The sequence below is a fragment of the Apostichopus japonicus genome, chromosome 16, assembly GCF_037975245.1.
Source record: "Apostichopus japonicus isolate 1M-3 chromosome 16, ASM3797524v1, whole genome shotgun sequence".
NCBI classification, from domain to species: domain Eukaryota; kingdom Metazoa; phylum Echinodermata; class Holothuroidea; order Aspidochirotida; family Stichopodidae; genus Apostichopus; species Apostichopus japonicus.
In genome coordinates, this window is record NC_092576.1 from 12477374 (window position 1) to 12494398 (window position 17025).

Sequence of the window (17025 nt, forward strand, 5' to 3'; positions counted from 1 at the left end):
AAGGCTGGGGAAAAGATCTCTTTAGTTAAATAATACTATCTTCGGCATCGTGATTAACACAGTCAGAAGAAAAGAAACAAAATAACGTAGGAATCGGCGTTTCACAATTCCACAATTAAAAAATATGCTCAAGGGGGGGGGGCGGTTTCCCCCTTCGCCCCCCCATTGGCTACGCGCCTGTTACTGACATGTCCTATATATATACCTACTGATGAATGGGGCCATCATGGCACCACATTCGAATTAACCATCCGCACCTCTTAGATTTTGACCTAGTAACCCATTTGTCACTTCTCGCTGTGGTAATCTTACTGTTTTCAACCCAGTAATTTCCGAATCAATTCCCCAAAAATCAACTCTAAAACACATCCGGTATAGATTACGCCATCATCGCCTGCGACATGCACACCATTATATACCAATGGTTGCGGATGAATACATGACAGAACAAAAACAAATGCCACTGTATAGTGTAGGTCTATTCTAGGATTATTTCTCAACGATAATAGCTAGTTTACCATTTAAGGCGAAATGTAAACTGACCCTTATTTTAGTATATGTTACCAATAAGGATCACCGGATTTCTCTAAATGAATGGTAAAACCGCATGATATGAATTCCCGAAAATCCCCATCCCCTCCTCCCCCATATTCCAATTAGTTCTTAGCTTCTTCTTTTTTTTTACATAATCATTTTAATACTAAAATGACATGATCATAATGGAACTTAAAGACTTCCTTTCATCACATGTTTAGTATGTTTGTTTCTTTAATCAAAGTATTGCCAGACGTCTCAAGACATTCATGTTTTATTTAAAAATACGACACATCCTGAAAAGCGTAGAAACAACATTATTGTTTTTATTTTTGATAGGTTGCATTTCAATGCATTGTGTAATACTTATTAATAGTTTTTTTAAAGAGTAACTCTTTAAGAGTAACTTTTTAAGAGTAACTTTTTAAGAGTAACTTTAGCCCATAGAAATTCTATGCTTAAGCTAGATTATTTTAATTAATTAATTTTGTTTTTTTATTTTTTGATAATTATAAGAAAACTAGAATTAAAAAGAAAGAAAGATTATCTCTCCGATCCTTGTTATGTTCCTTTAACTAGTGATAGCCAGGTTAACGATATATGCTAAACTCTTTTGGAATACTCTTTCAAGGCTCGAATAATGATGACGTCATATTTTCGGGCAGTCTTAATGTTAAGACATTTAGAAATGCTCTAAAACAGGGGTTCCCTAACTGGGGTGCATGAGCCCCCAGGGGGTGCATGAGTCCGTGAGACGTTTCTGAGAGTCCAAACTAGAGTATTTTTTGTTGAACTAAAGTCTGATATATCATATAATTTAGTAATGTGCATAAGTCGTACCTATCGACAAACTCTTTTCGCGTTCCATACGCATATGTTGCCATAGTAGGCATGTACCGTACCGTGCATGTGATAAATAACTGAATTATGAAAACAGACACAGGCCGCGCATGACTTTGATGAAGTTGGTGTGCGCATGCATGACAGTACGTCGTGAAGATAAAGAGCTCATCTGATCTTGAAGTTTCCAAATATATATTTGTTCATCTCTTGTTGTCTTTCATCACAAAATTACACAATGAACTTGATCTTTTACGACGCACTGTTATGCGTATTATAGTATAATAATGATTCAGATCGTGTCTCGGCAAGTTGGGGGTTCATGGACAACTATGACACCCACATTGGGATTTGTGGGGGGGGGGTAAAGTTAGGGGAACCCTGCTTTAACTGGTGATATGCAGGTTCACGATATATGCTAAAATATTTGGAATAAATCTTTTAAAATCTTCTGAAATATTTTGGAATACTCTTTCAAGGCTCGGATGATGATGAGGCCATCTTTTCAGGCAGTTAAGACATTTTGAAATTCTTTTAAGCATCTATACTGATCCAAAGAAAACATTTCGCCATTGGATGACACTCAACAAACTAACATTTTGTCCCTAGACAAGTTTCAATGATTTCTTCATTATTCATTATTTTTAGGCCATAGAAACTCTTTTATGTTTTGCCAATAGAGTTTTGCTTTGCATCTGTGAGGAATCTTTTCTAAGACTCTGTGTGTTAGATTAGCCACTTTTAAAATTATTGATGATGACTCTCGGATGAGTTTTAAGGGCTTTGTTTCTCAAATATTAAAAGTGTTTATATTAATCGTGGAGTGTTAGCTCAGTGGTTAACGCCGGTGCCTTCCAATCATGACGGTCCTCAGTTAGAGTCACTCCAAGATTAATGTATGTCGTCTAGTTACCGAGTTGTTGACAATTCATAATCATGGACGTTAAATATGGATCTAAGAGACTGACTTCGGTCAGCTTCCGGCTTTGATAAGCCAATGAGGCTTCTTCGCGAGTGCATGCTTGCAGGGGGATCTAAAATACACACTTTGCATACATACATACAAATAGAAGCTATAGACGGATAACAGTGTTGTTTCAGCGCTCTGTCTCTCCAAACATATTAATGTGAATTTTGCTAGCCAAGAGTGTTCCTTTAAACATGTCGCTCATTACGAAACTATGTATCCATTGTGACTCTGTTGAGTGGGCAGTCAATGACCGCAACCCAACACATTATATGACAACAACAATGCCTTGCGGGCTTCCGCTATACTGCTCTACTAGGAATCGCTCTATTGAGACTTATACACACCCACTAACTAACTCAGCCGCTTGTCAAAGTTCGTCAAAAAGCAGAAATAAACTATTACCTGACATGTCCTGTAAACCCACCACACATTAGTAAAGACGATCGCTTCGACTACTACGACGACATGCACAGATTTACCCACTGCTTGACCGTTTAGTCAGCTAGGAAAGAATCTGGGCACGAAAAGAACAAACAACCAAAACGAATGATCCGCTCTCACAACCCACCCCCCCCACCCCAGCCACCCCTTTGCATCGAGACTGTGACTGTGTGATCATCGTCAGGTGTGTATCACGATTCCCCTATATAGAAGGGGATCGCAATGCTACACATGATCTTAGCCGAAAGGCCGAGAAGCGATCTTTTAGATCTTCAGCTAGAAGAGTTAACGTATAGACAGGGGCACAGCCAAGGGGGGGGGGAGGCGAAGGGGAAGATCTCCCCCCCCCCCCCCCTTGAGGATATTTTTTATGATATCGCTAGTAATTTCAAACTAGAAAATGCTTAGATGCAACTTATAAGGCCTGCAGGGAAATGCCATTTCCAGCCATCTGGGATGCATTTTCGGCCAGTGTATAGTGTATAGCACGATTGTAGTACTGGTCTCATTTACCTTGTGTATGCCAGCTCCTGATGCATGCGTATTTGTGTGTAAAAATTCCATGACAGAATTTCCAAAAAGACCCTAAATCACGTTTTCAATCCTCCCGAATCCTACATCGTTAGTTTATGTCATACTCGTCAAACATCCGAGAATAACAAAAATTGGCGATATCTATGAAACATGCATGCATGAAACAATAGTGCTGTCACCGAGTGGATAAAAGTCGGTGGCATTTGAAGCAATGAGGCTTAGCAATCGGCAGGTTCCGGGTTCGATTTCCGGCCGGGTCATATAGTAAGGTGGGTTTTTCATCCCAAGAGCAATCTACGGGTTTCCCCGTCGGAAATGAGACTTTCAAAATTGAAAAGATTCCAAAGTTGAGTTAAAATGTTAAATTGTAAGCCACCCCACGTGTAAATTTTAATCCACAAGACCTAGGGGCTTTTTCCCATATTTTGTGGTCGCCTAAGTATCGTAAAGGTAACCGCAGATGATTAGATCATATTTATTAGGAAAGGCACTTCATTAGGTCACTTTTGCACCTTATTCTGACCATTAACCTTCCGGTTCCTATCCCGCTCGTCTCCGATTGGTATATTCCACTATTAAGATAGGGGTGTTTTGTTTTCATTTTTGTGTAGCATCTAATAAAGTCGTTGTTTTAATAATAATGATAGTAATAATAACGTTGATGATAATAATAATAATGTTGATGATGATAATAATAATAATAATAATAACAATACTACTACTACTAATAATAATAATAATACTACTAATCATAATAATAATAATAATCATAATAATAAATAGTACATATAGGCGCAAAATCTTCATATATATTCCTAACCTATTTTAATTTTGTGAATTAATGTTATTATCAATCCCTAACCTATACAGACCTCTTTACCATTGTTTAAATGCGGTTTTTATACAGTTCATTGGAAGTTTGCAAATGTCATGCATGGGAGTATCTGTCATGTTTCCTTGTTTAGGTATATGAGTTCTTTCAAACAATCAAGTAGAACACAGTCGACGTAGAGTATTAACATATAACATGTTACTATTTATTGCGTTACAGTGCTGTACAGGACATATATATAGGACGATATGTCCAAGGTTACTTGTTGACAGGTGAACAAGGACGAGCAGACGGCATGCTTTAACTTATATATCAATATGCAAATACACAGCTCATTAGCATACAGGTGCAGATTATATAATGTAGTGCATCGTTTGCACACGTACATGTGAATGCATATTCAATAACATTACAGTATCCAGTCCAGTTAAGTAGCGGGCAGTACCCGAATATCGCAAGGACGTTACAATATAGGGAAATATTTTAACTTAACCACATCCGTCCTGCTCTGAGTCAAAGTATGTCAACAAGTGCACGAACATGCGATATTGATTGTTAATTCAATTCAGGGATAATAGTAAGTTACAAGTGAAATGTGGATATTAATAAATGCCATATATTATTACACATGTTGTGCAAAGGCCTGTAGTATATACATAGTACCGTACTCAACTTAACTCGGGCACACTTCAAATTCAAAAAGTGTTTTCTTTTCTTCAGATGCTTAGTCGTACATGCACCCGATAACTATATCGTAGAAGGTATTAAATATAAAGGACAGTTATGAAACATACCTCTTGAAATCGTGGACGAAATATATAAAATATATAAAAAGACAATGGAGCAACAAAGAATAAAAAAAGGATGAAGAACATAAGTAATGCAGTCTAAGTTATGATTAGGAACGAATGCCATATTTAAATTTAACTTGGAAGGTATATTGGAGATTGGGTATTTATATTTTTACACATGTACTTGCAAGGAATCCTGGCCAGAAATGACAGCAGTTATGATTTTAGTGGCAGATAACAGTGTCTTTTGTTTCTCGAAGAGAAGTGAAGAACATTTGATTGTTACGGGTTTGGGATACTGGTCCGAACGGCTTGAAATTGATTGACGGACTGTGATGTGACGTCATAAGTCTAATTGTCATATAACCCAATCACACTATCATATTATAGGCCAATCAGATAAGATGCTGGTTAGCCAATTACATCCCATGTTATCTCATTAAGTATGTAAGTATAAATACTCATGTACGCTATTGTACTATTACTCTCCATGCCTGCTGCTACTCATTACGGTTATATTCCCTACACGTCATTGTTTATGGTTATTTACGTTACGTGAAATATATGTTCAAGAATCAAGAATGACTTTTCCTTCATTATATTGACGCCTTCCTGGACATATAATATGACACGGACTAATGACACTAGAAGAAAAAAACTAATGACACAAGAAAGTTACATGCTATTCACTTGTAATCGTCATGCCACTGAAATACAATTGACAGGTCAATGACTTACAGCTGTCATGGTACTGACATGTAATTGACATGCCACTAACATAAAGCTGTCATGCCACATGTCACGCAATTGACATGCCATTGACTTGTAATTGCCATGCCACTGACGTACAAGTAGGCACCTCAATGACTTACAATAACATCATGCTACTGACATGCAATCGCCATGACACGCACAAACAATAGGCACACCAATGACCTACAATTGTCATGCCTCTGACATTCAATCTCCATGCCATTGACATGCAATTGCCATGTCACTGCCATGCAATTGTCATACCACTGACATAAACTTGTCTTTCCACTGATATAGAATTGGCATGTCACTGACATGTTAAAGACAGGAGACTGACATGCGAATGACAAGGCTCGGACATTTGAACATCGCTCACTCACAGGGGAATGCCAACTACATCAGAACAGAACAGAAAAGTGAAAATAATATTTCTTAACGAATAGTTCTCATGAGAAATACATTTTTCTCCACGATATTTCTTTCGTAGCTTCAGAATTATTACATCAGTGCAAAATCATTTTTTCGATTTATATTTTTTGCGCTATAATGTGACAGCAAAGGCCTGTACCAAGTCCTTTCCTTTGCAATTGAAATATAAACAATTATTTAAGGTTCACAATAAGAAAAAAATATTACTATAGAGTAAGCCTATATTGCAAGGGAGTAAATGGAGAACATTCTATGATTTATATAAACAACTGTTAGACCAAATGGACTGAAAGATTGAGAACAAAAAGTATTCTATAAGTAGAGAACTGTAAGTCATCGTCAAGTATTATAGAGTAGCTAGGGCCTACACTCTATAAAGTTTAGGCAAATATTCTGCCTCACACTGGGTACTTATGTATCCATTCAAAGTTGGGTCAAAATTTGCCCATAAACACGTAAATATTACTCCAATACACCTAATGTAAATTGCCAAAAGTGATACATTTGGTTCAAAATCAACCTGCGTTTTACTTTATTATAGGGCAAAACTTCATGAAATGTTGGTTGGATATATAAGTACCCAGTTTTGGGTAAAAATAATTGCCCAGCTGTTTCAGAGCCTAAGACTGCTGTGTATTGTTAGGTTTAAGGAATGTGTTACCATCCACTCGTCCGCAAACATTCCAAGTAAACTAAGAGAAATAGCTAGCATTTATACTATAAAATATTTCTGAAAATTTACAAAAAATAAAAATAAAAAAAAAATTGTCAGTTGTAGAAAAGATTATGTGGTGAAGTTTCGTCTTCCCACAATGGTATATGCTACTATTAAGATAGGGTTGTTTTTTTGTACTCATTTTTGTGTAGAATCTAAAAACAGTCGTTGTTTTAGTCGTTCTCAAATTATTTTAAGAATGGTAGGGAAGGACTTAATAGAGGTAAAAGATAGCGTATAAGTTGAGTTTATCTTACGTGTTTGACATTGTCATGTAGCCCACCCGATACTCATGACTCGTACATGTATAACTAATGTGCACATCCTGCAACACATGTTACACATGTTACGAACGCAAAGTATAGTAATTACTGATGCAAGGTTGTGGGACATGAACAGTAGTTGCTGTACCAACCATTGAGTGCGAGTACATGAATACGCGATTCTAAAATGAAGTCGTTTCCAGGCGTTTTGTGCTATAAGTATAAGCCTATGGATATACCCGAACGTGGCCTTTCTTCGTTCTCGGCATTACTAATTGGCGTAATTTAACGAGAGGTGTGAACTGGAATCAAGCGGCGCCGTACCTCCTTAACTTCAAACACATAGCTAGTACAGTAACTACTGATGCCACCTGTAACACATGTTACTATATACTGTTCATGTCCCACAACCGTGCATCAGTAATGACTGCTATGTGTTTGTAACAAGGTAACATGTGTTACAGGTGGCACCAGTAGTAACTGTACGTTACTGTTTATGTAACTGTTATGTAACTGTTACTGTATGTTACTGTAATTTACTGTAGTTATTGTATGAGTATCGGCTGACGTAGCTTATGAAGCAATCGATTCTTTTGAACATGGTGAAGACCGTATAGCTTACACAGCTCCTGAATGCAGTGGCGGAGCGTCCATACAGTCAGGGGCGGATGCCCCCCCCCCCCCCGACGGACTCAAATGGATTGCTGGCGCCCTTTTCAGCTTTTTACCACTTTTTACTTTATATTCGCAATTATTGACTTTTTTATTGCGCTCTCATCTACCTATTGACATTTGTCACATTTTGTTGGCGATGACACCTATTTATTCTTCGTTTATCTGCAAATTAGCAAGCCCCGGAAAGGGTGATTTCCGGCGATCTAGGGAGTATGTTTACTCAAAACATTTCTGTACGCTCCGCGCCAACCTGTGTGGCGCTCCGCTTAGATAGTGTCGAATGCGCCTCCTACAGACCATTCTCGCCCCCCCCCCCCTCCCTGACCAATACCCCTAGCTCCGCCACTGCCTGAATGAGTTCGGGTCATGATCATGTCAAAATGCTTAAAGCATTTATTATTTCCTCCTTAACAGAATCAAACTTTTAAAATATGAAAAAAAAAACGAAAAAGAGAACAATAAAAAGGCAAACAAATATGACAATTATCGGTAATTTTATATTTATTGAGATAAACCCTGCAACTTTTGTTCTGTTTGTTTGTCTTTGTTCTTCTGCTACAGAAATAGATAAATAATTAATGTCTAACACTGAATAAGTTAAAAATATATATTGCCGTTGTAAGCTCTGTTTTCTTTGAATTAGTTTTATTGCTATCTTGAGGTATCATCCACATTAGTTCAGCTCTCTGACAGAGAGAGCGAGTAAGAGAAATTAAAGTGAATTGTGACAGAAATATACAACAGGAATCTGCATGCTACAAGGAAGTTCGCGCTCACAGCATTTCTGTATAGTCCCTTAAAGGGTGTGAAGACTCGCGCACAAAGAAACGTCTCATGCCGGTAATCTGACCTAGTTTCGAATGAGGTGTAACAGAAGTGTTAGACACCACCATCGATCCCAGAAAATACACACAAAGCTTGGTACCGTCTGTAATTAGACACTGGTGTACAGTCAATACATACAGCTACGGTCAATACCCACAACACAGTGAACATAGAAGCGATGGACATCTCAGGTCTAGATAAAAGATAACAAGGTATCACGTTTCATTACTGTCTGCATTTTGTAGCGACAAGAAGAAAACTTCACTTGCAAGCAACGGAAAGTTAACTTTTTCATAGTGCGGCACACGGTTTGGGGCAAGTCTTCAATGCCTTTAATTGAAGCAACAACTGACATATTGTTATCAAATTATTGCCAGTTGCATATAGGAACAATTGGTGTGATTGTATAAAATTCAGTTGTGGATCCAAAATTGTCTCCTAAGACGGGGGCCTGGGGCAAGAGTACCAGTAGAGACCAACGTTTCTACTTAAATGGCGTTACATATTGAAAACATATAGGTAAACATATAGGTAAACAAAGTAAGGAAGCGAAGCGTACTACAACTTATTACCTTGTCTTTAGCAAAGTTACAACTTATGTTCGCAACTAACTTTCAGTGCCAGAATAAAAATTCTAAAAAGGGGAAAACGGTCCATTTTAGGAATAGACAGACGACTCAATTAATGGGGCATTAAGAAGTGATATGTTTGTGTCTGATTATCTTCAAGAAATATTGACTACGAAAGTTTTAATGTTATTATCAGCTCATATATCTTGAAAATCATATCTCGAATCCTTTACCCGTTTGGTGGAAAGAAAGAAAGATTAATTGTAACCAATCGAAAAGTATGGTCTAGCCGAATGAAGATGCAGTAATTTGATCAGAAGTGTATTATTAAATAAATTGAGGACCTGAATATCATTCAAGTCGAAAAACAAAGTGACGATACGTGGTCCAACTGCTTCCATGCTACTTTACATTACATTTAAAAACTGGAAACTGATCAAGCAAAAACCACTGAATGATACACAGTAGAGAATTGCTTCTGAAAAATAAAAAAACAATCTTATGAAAGCACTCTAAACCATGGTTCAATTTGGTTGCAACTGGTTTCATCATACGTAATTCAATGTAAGACCGGTAGCGTACCAAAGAAAACCACATTGTTATGCTATAAAGGCATAAAGTATGCACATATGTCTACATAGTATATACGTAGAATGGAAGAAGACATTACCACCAATATAGTTGTGTGAATGAAAACCCAACTACCGTAAATAAATACAAATTTGTATTCAGTTAAAACAAAATGGTAACTTAATAACTTCAGTTAAAGTACATTAAAAAAAATAGAATTACCAACATTGTTAATTTACTTCAAGTATTAAAACTGCAAATTATTTAGCCGATTGATATACCTAAACATTGTAACATACGATACTGCGATATTACATACTGCCTTACGTGAACAATACCTTTCGACGTATAGTGCCCTTGTGTCATGCTAAACACTTCATTGACAATATGACAACAATTCAGTTTGATTGAAACTTGCAACAATTTTTCTTTTACAACTAACTTTCAATGCAAAGGATTTGAAACACTCGACTTTTTATCTCATTTTCTTTAAAGATAATATTATTTCAAAACAATTAATATCAGCAAGTCACACCATTCTAGAGCACAGTGAAACAGGTCAACTTATTTTAAGATATTTTTCGTATTTTTTAAAAATTTTTTATTAACATTTGCACGTAAACTTGTAAAGTTAAACGTGTGTTTATTTTTTGGAAAAATAAACTAAGGTTTATATTGTAATAAATGTAATTAATAATGTGTTTCTGACATAATTAAATATCTCTCTGAAAAAATTACCTCTTGAACTCTAAGCAACTTTTATTTAAGCAAAATTTAATTAATTAACGTTATCCTTCCGAAGTACTTGATAATATTGCCCATGTACGCGATCAAATACACAAATATCCTTTTCCTTCTTTTAAGTTAGTTGATTAAATTAATTCAAATTCCCGACTTTACGTTTCATATTTTTCTTCGAAAAACCTGTACGACATGCTATTCAAATGTATGATGATACATTGAAAAGCAACCTTGATATTGCTAAATTGAAATAGGCTTCTTACTAACTTTAAAACCTTCCACATCACAAGTTTGTTATTCTGTCTTGTATTGTCTCAGAAATGTCGACTCGTTTGATGAATTCTTGATATATTGATCGATGGGTTGATCGATGGATTAATCGATGAGGTAATGGGTATTCTGAAAAGAAGGGAGCTAAGTGGTTCTCTTTTAGCCCCCCTTACCTGTCCCTCTTACGAATTACTAGGATATGTAGGGACGCAGGAAGTGACAATGGCTTCTAACCCCAGAGTGTACCTGTAGAATATAAGAAAAAAAAGAAAGTCATCACATACTGTGAAAGGCACATTGTGCATGCTACACACACAACCCCATAATGTGAAAGACACATTGCGCATGCTACACACATACACAACTCCCATACTGTGGAAAGGCACATTGCGTACGCTTCACCCACCCCCCCCCACCCCCTGAGTAAACTATATTATAGTCGGGTGTACATAATTAACACCCTCCCTATTCATATGCTAAAATACAATTTAAGTGTATGGTTATACGTGTAAACAACATAAAACAAGGACGTGATGACATAATAGGCTTTCCATACCACTGTATTAAAAACCTTGTGGCATAATTGAAAATCTTAGGCACTACTATACTGCTGAAGCAGTTATTATGTGACATCAAATATAACATTGTTTTAACACGACGTAATTACACACCGTGAAATATTTGAACTTGTATTTCAGACCCCGGTTTTTGGGGTAAGATTGAAAATGATTGAAAAGCCATTGAAAAAATCATTGAAAAAAAAAAAAATTGAAAAACCCCAAAACCGAAAAGATTGAAAAACTAATTGAAAATGTACTATCATGCTTAAAATAGAGTATAATTAACAAAAGTTTGTGAAGATATGGAATTTCACAGATTGACGGAGAGCGGGTGGTTGATTACATAATACTTACGTATTAGCGCCGTTGATACATTCACCACGATAAAGGACTAACATTTGAGATGTAACCCTCCAACAGGAATGAGTATCTGTGCTTTCTGACGGCACACATTGGGCTTCCCAAATATCAACTGGGATTCTGTAAGGAAGGCCAAATTTCGTAGAGAAATGATCTTTTTGTGAATTAAAAAAAACAACATATATACTTTAATCCATGATATGACATAGTCATATTCACCAATATACTGAGATTAATGAAAATTGAAACAATTTTTCCATATAGCTTATTCTACGAAATATGACATTTGTTTCCTCCCAACTTTAGTACAATGCATTATCTCGATGTTATTGTATAGTGTTGTCTGTTGTGTGTTCTAATTTTTTGAATCATTCTCATGCAACAAAGGACAGATAATCCGCAAAATAAGCGATGCCATATCGAGTGAACGAACTGATCATATCGCTATATACACCTCTATCTATATATTACATCAATATTTATATTATAAAAGAAAATCCACGTATACTCCAAAAGGAAATATTTTTAGACAATAGCAGACAAATAAGATGTGATTCATAATTGACAAATAAGGAGAACTGTTTTGGAAAATATATTGGAAATTTCCTCAGTTAGTCAGCAATACTTGACAGTGGAATAAAAAGTACCAAATCGGAACTATAGGAAGCGGAAATATCCTGTCTAATTTCTAGAGCCCAATAATTGAAGCACAACCACACACATAGGCAAGCCATATGTGAAATAATTCGATAAACCGGTACCTCCCCCCCCCCCCAAGGCTAACTTTTCGTTAACCCCCCAACCTTAGAGTATACTCATTTCATGTAGACTTCCTTACCCGAAGAAGCCTCATTGGCTTATCAAAGCCGCAAGCTGACCGAAGTCAGTCTCTTACATTCATATTTAACGTCCATGATTATGAATTGTCAATTTTCAACAACTCTGTAACTGGACGACATACATCAATCTTGGAGTGACTCGAACTCGGGACCTTATAATTGAAAGTAGTTGGAAACAGGCCCTCTGTACCGCTCCCGTTTTAATAATCACAAAAAAGGGAGTTCGTGATCATTTTGCAGGTTTTCCCGTTTTCGAACATTTCAATCTTAATAGACATTCCCACAAAAGCCTAATATACATTTTAACTTCTTCTTACTTCAAATCTGTAATTGAGCATAAACGGAAAGACATCAATCGGATCTTTCGTATTGTGTGTCACATCACCGGTCTCAACAAAGACTTGGGACACCTTAACAACTATCAGTTCTATAAACTTATGTAATCCAATCTTCCTATACTCTTTTCTTCTTAATCCGCCCCCTTTATAGTCATTGTTTATTTAGTTATAATTCCATCACTGCCACTTATCTGTCATACTTTCATTGTGTTACATTTTGTACTTTTCATTCCACTGCCACGTATTGCTGACGATATATATTTATATATTGTAATCAAATCTTCCGATTCTTAATCCGCTTCCTGCATTGTCATGGTTTATTTGGTTCTAATTCCGCCACTGCCATTTATCTAGCGTCATACTTTCATTGTGTTACATGTATACTTTCCATTCCACTGCCAAGTAAGTTGCTGACGACAAGGGTGTAGGAATCGGGGGGGGGGGGTCTGGGGGGGGGGGGCGCTAGCCCCCCAGTGAAAAATGTGGAGGGGCGGAAGTATCATTCCGCCCCCCGCTCCGCAAGTCAGAAAACCCCTTTTTCATTTCCAAATGAGAAAAAAAATCTCATTTGGAGCACCAATTTGCATCTAAGGCCAGGTGAAAATACAAAATTAAGTTTACAAAATGGAGTGGGTGTTGAAGTGTGCTATATTGCACCAAATTGCATCTGAGGCCACCTGGAAATTCAAAAAAATCCAAAGGGGGGACACCCCCTCCCCTTAGACCCCTCCCCCAGGCCGGCCATCAGTCTTCAGCCCCCCCCCACTCAAAAGTACCTTCCTACGCCACTGGCTGACGATATATATTTCTATATTGAAATTGAAATCGAAACTGATATATATATATCGAATCCCGGTGGAGGCTGGAAGTTTTTTCACTGATCTTGATTTTCCAACTCATTACGATTTTCAATTATATATATTCATTTGCCTTTGCTGTTTACCTCCATTTCATTAACATAAAGTCTGCACAAATGATTTCGAGTTGGTTAGCATCATGTTTTGTTTAGGCAAAATATGTCACCAAAACAGAACTAGTATTGTTCGATACAGGTATATGGCTGGTTGCCATGACACATTTTGCTTTTCAATTAAAAAATAGATGAAAAATGATCTCTAAATTGGCTCACCGTCCTAAATTCGTGTTCCTCGAGTAAGTCCACTGACAAAGAGCGCGATCGTTAAGAGCTCCCGATTGTCTTCTGATTCTCTGTACTAATTCTAAACTACCAACGGGATCTGTGCATGGTCTCGCGGAACCGGTACTGTCGTTTTGAGATACATGACAAAGAGTGGTCATTGATGCAGTCGGTGGCACACTGGCTGTAGTTGAAATGTCGGCATCTAATGGTGTCGATTCAGCGTCTCTTTTCCCATTCTGAATAGACTTAAATGACCCTTCAATCGTTCCGCTCTTCAAAGTCCGACTGGTGACCAGGTTCAGGTTGCATGCAACCACTACGATCAATATTACGATCTGGTTATTAATGTAGACGGGATGACGAAAAAATCATCGATGGTAAAAAAAATCAGAAGCGTCTCATTTAACTTAATATACTAGGATTTTTAATTAAGTTAAAAGAAACAAAATTCTAAAGATAATAACTAGGGAGATATATACTGTTGACTTAACTTTTAAAAAAGTAATATTTCTGATTTTAAGCAAAAAAACAAAATTAATAATTAAAAATAGAAACAAACAAAAAATCAGAAAAAAAGAAGCAAAAATGTATTCTGTACGCGACTCAACGATGGACCTCACATTATGGAATCTATTCTATTCAATCACGTGATCGTTACTAATGATGCATTTCACGATATGAAATTGATTTTGTTACAGTTCTGTTACTGTTTTGTTAAGTTTTGTTAAGTGTGGACGAATTTGGTGTCAAATTTTAGCCAACAAGTTTATCCTGAACTAACGTTGTAGGATACAGTTTCAAATGCTACTATTTGGGAATCATATTTTAATACATTTTGGCCATTGTCATTTGTTCAGTCTACACTATGTTTTTAACATTTTAGCAAAGCCTTTCAAATTAAAGTTTGGACGTTCACAGTTAGTAGCAAATTAGTTGGGCAATATGTTGCGTAAGATCCCTTGAGTTATATTTACATAATAACATTTTAAAGAAGCATTACATAGCAGGTGTTTTTAATGATTATGATAGAGTTAAGCTTAGTCTAACCGTGTGTGGAATTTCGATGGGTTTTTGTCCCCTCATAATAACGAGTGTTTCAGATATATATCACCAAACACTCTAAAGGTAAGTTGGCCTGACGCTTCGATCCTATCAGGATCCTCCTTAGAGACTGAAGGCCATTCAGCCTCTGAAGAAGATCCTGCTAGGATCGAAACGTCAGGCCAACTTTCTTTTACACATTCTGTCACACAGGCTCTAAAGTGAGATAAGCAGTTTGATAAAGTTTTTGTTTTATTTGATTTTAACATTTTAAGTAGAAACGTTAACGAGGAGTAAAAACAATGGAAAATTAAAACAATGGGTTTCTTTGTTTGGGAGAAATAATATCATGCTCTGTTTGACCTTATGGAACCTTTTCACTGTTCTAAATTTATCCAACTCACTACAATTTAAATTATATATGTATTATCTATATATATATATATATATTATATATCTATATTATCTATATTAAAGATAATAAAATAAAACCCAAATATACTCACTTGATACAAACGCATTTTGTTTGAGGTTTAGAAAGTTCTTTGTAGAAGCTGAATGTTATGCCTGGATGCGATTATCTTCTTTTCTCTTAGTAAATTCCGTTGACGAAATTTCCTTGCTGCTTTTTCACCTCTTATATATTTCATAGTAATGTCTCTTTGTGATAAAATACTTTCATTTATATATTAAATCTGCCCTTGAAATGATCATGGATCGATAACTTTGATTGTCAAATCATTTGAAACGATGAAGACATTCTGTTTATTATTAGTCAAATGACAGGTGACTTCCTTTGTCAGGGTATTTCCCATGAGATAATATTCCCCCCTACGATAGAGTAGCGTGATCTATGTCTAACGTCCCTGAAATCAATACGATATTTGACTAGCCGAGAAGGAAAGCGGAATAGAGAAGCGAAATATATATGTATATATAAATAAACACGTTAAAATACAGGAAGTAGTTAAAGGAAATGTGATGTAAAATACTGTCAACGTTCTATTCACGATATTTTGTATAATTACTGAACAAAAACAAAAGTAAATATTATTGCCACAAAATATCAATCAAAATATAAATATTCATAAAATACAATCAATAAAAAAAACCAAGAAGAAAAGAAAGAAAGAAAAGAATTAAGTTAAAAAACCTGTAGTTTGGAATATAATTAGTTTCCTTATCACCAATTAGTCATTTCGAGTTTTTTGCTTATAATGGGATTTTTTTTTTTTTGGTTGGGATATCATGTCACCCATGTTAAATGACATATTACAAGTCCTCACGAGATGAGAACATTTGATAGTACAGGCCTAAATTATTGCCAGATGGTATGTTTTCCCCTCTGATAATTAATATAAAAATGTAATGATATTGTATAGCAATTTAATTGTCTGTTGTAGGTGTTGTTCTTAGATTATAAATGTGTGTGTGTGTGGGGGGGGGGGGTGGGGGTACGTATATTAGTATCCGGGGACGGAGGGACAAGTTGTACAAAGTCATGTACATATGATTGTGATATGGATCAGAGATTTGAATATAGCGTGATGATGACACTTGGTATTTTCGTCCCTTTCCCCCCTTCCTACTCTTGTTATGTTTCGATTGAAATAAGGAAGAAACAAACCATGTATTAATGTTTTATTCGAAAACCTATAATTTGTCATCTACAATTTACGGATCCGGTAATATGTGCGTAATTTTAGTGAGAAAGGATTGTTTGGCCGGAAGATGTATCATCCTCATTGAACAACTGTGACTAAACGCCCGCCGTTATACATGCGAGTTAGGTGCGATCATTACAAAACACATGTTTCTAGCGTTCTGTAATTTTAGCTTTGCAAATTCCATCCCAAGTAGAGGACAGGTTGTGGCCTTCAGAACTGGACGTAATGTTTAATTATAGTTGTACTTTACAAACCATTCGTTAATTAATCGAAGCCCTCAACTTCGATTGTGGGAATTGTTAGATTTTGTCACGTGGTTTGGCGCCT

General features: G+C 36.3%; 1 protein-coding gene across 1 annotated transcript; it reads right to left on the reverse strand.

Annotated features, from left to right (window-relative positions):
• Positions 1 to 9882: 9882 nt before the first annotated feature.
• LOC139982248 (uncharacterized) lies at positions 9883 to 15677 on the reverse strand. The gene is made up of 4 exons (XM_071994900.1): positions 15538 to 15677; positions 13979 to 14325; positions 11667 to 11792; positions 9883 to 10998 (listed from the first exon to the last, which is right to left on the reverse strand). Exons 1-4 carry the CDS (start codon positions 15550 to 15552, stop codon positions 10935 to 10937), a joined length of 552 nt encoding a protein of 183 aa, XP_071851001.1. The 5' UTR covers positions 15553 to 15677; the 3' UTR covers positions 9883 to 10934.
• Between the last annotated feature and the right edge of the window lie 1348 nt (positions 15678 to 17025).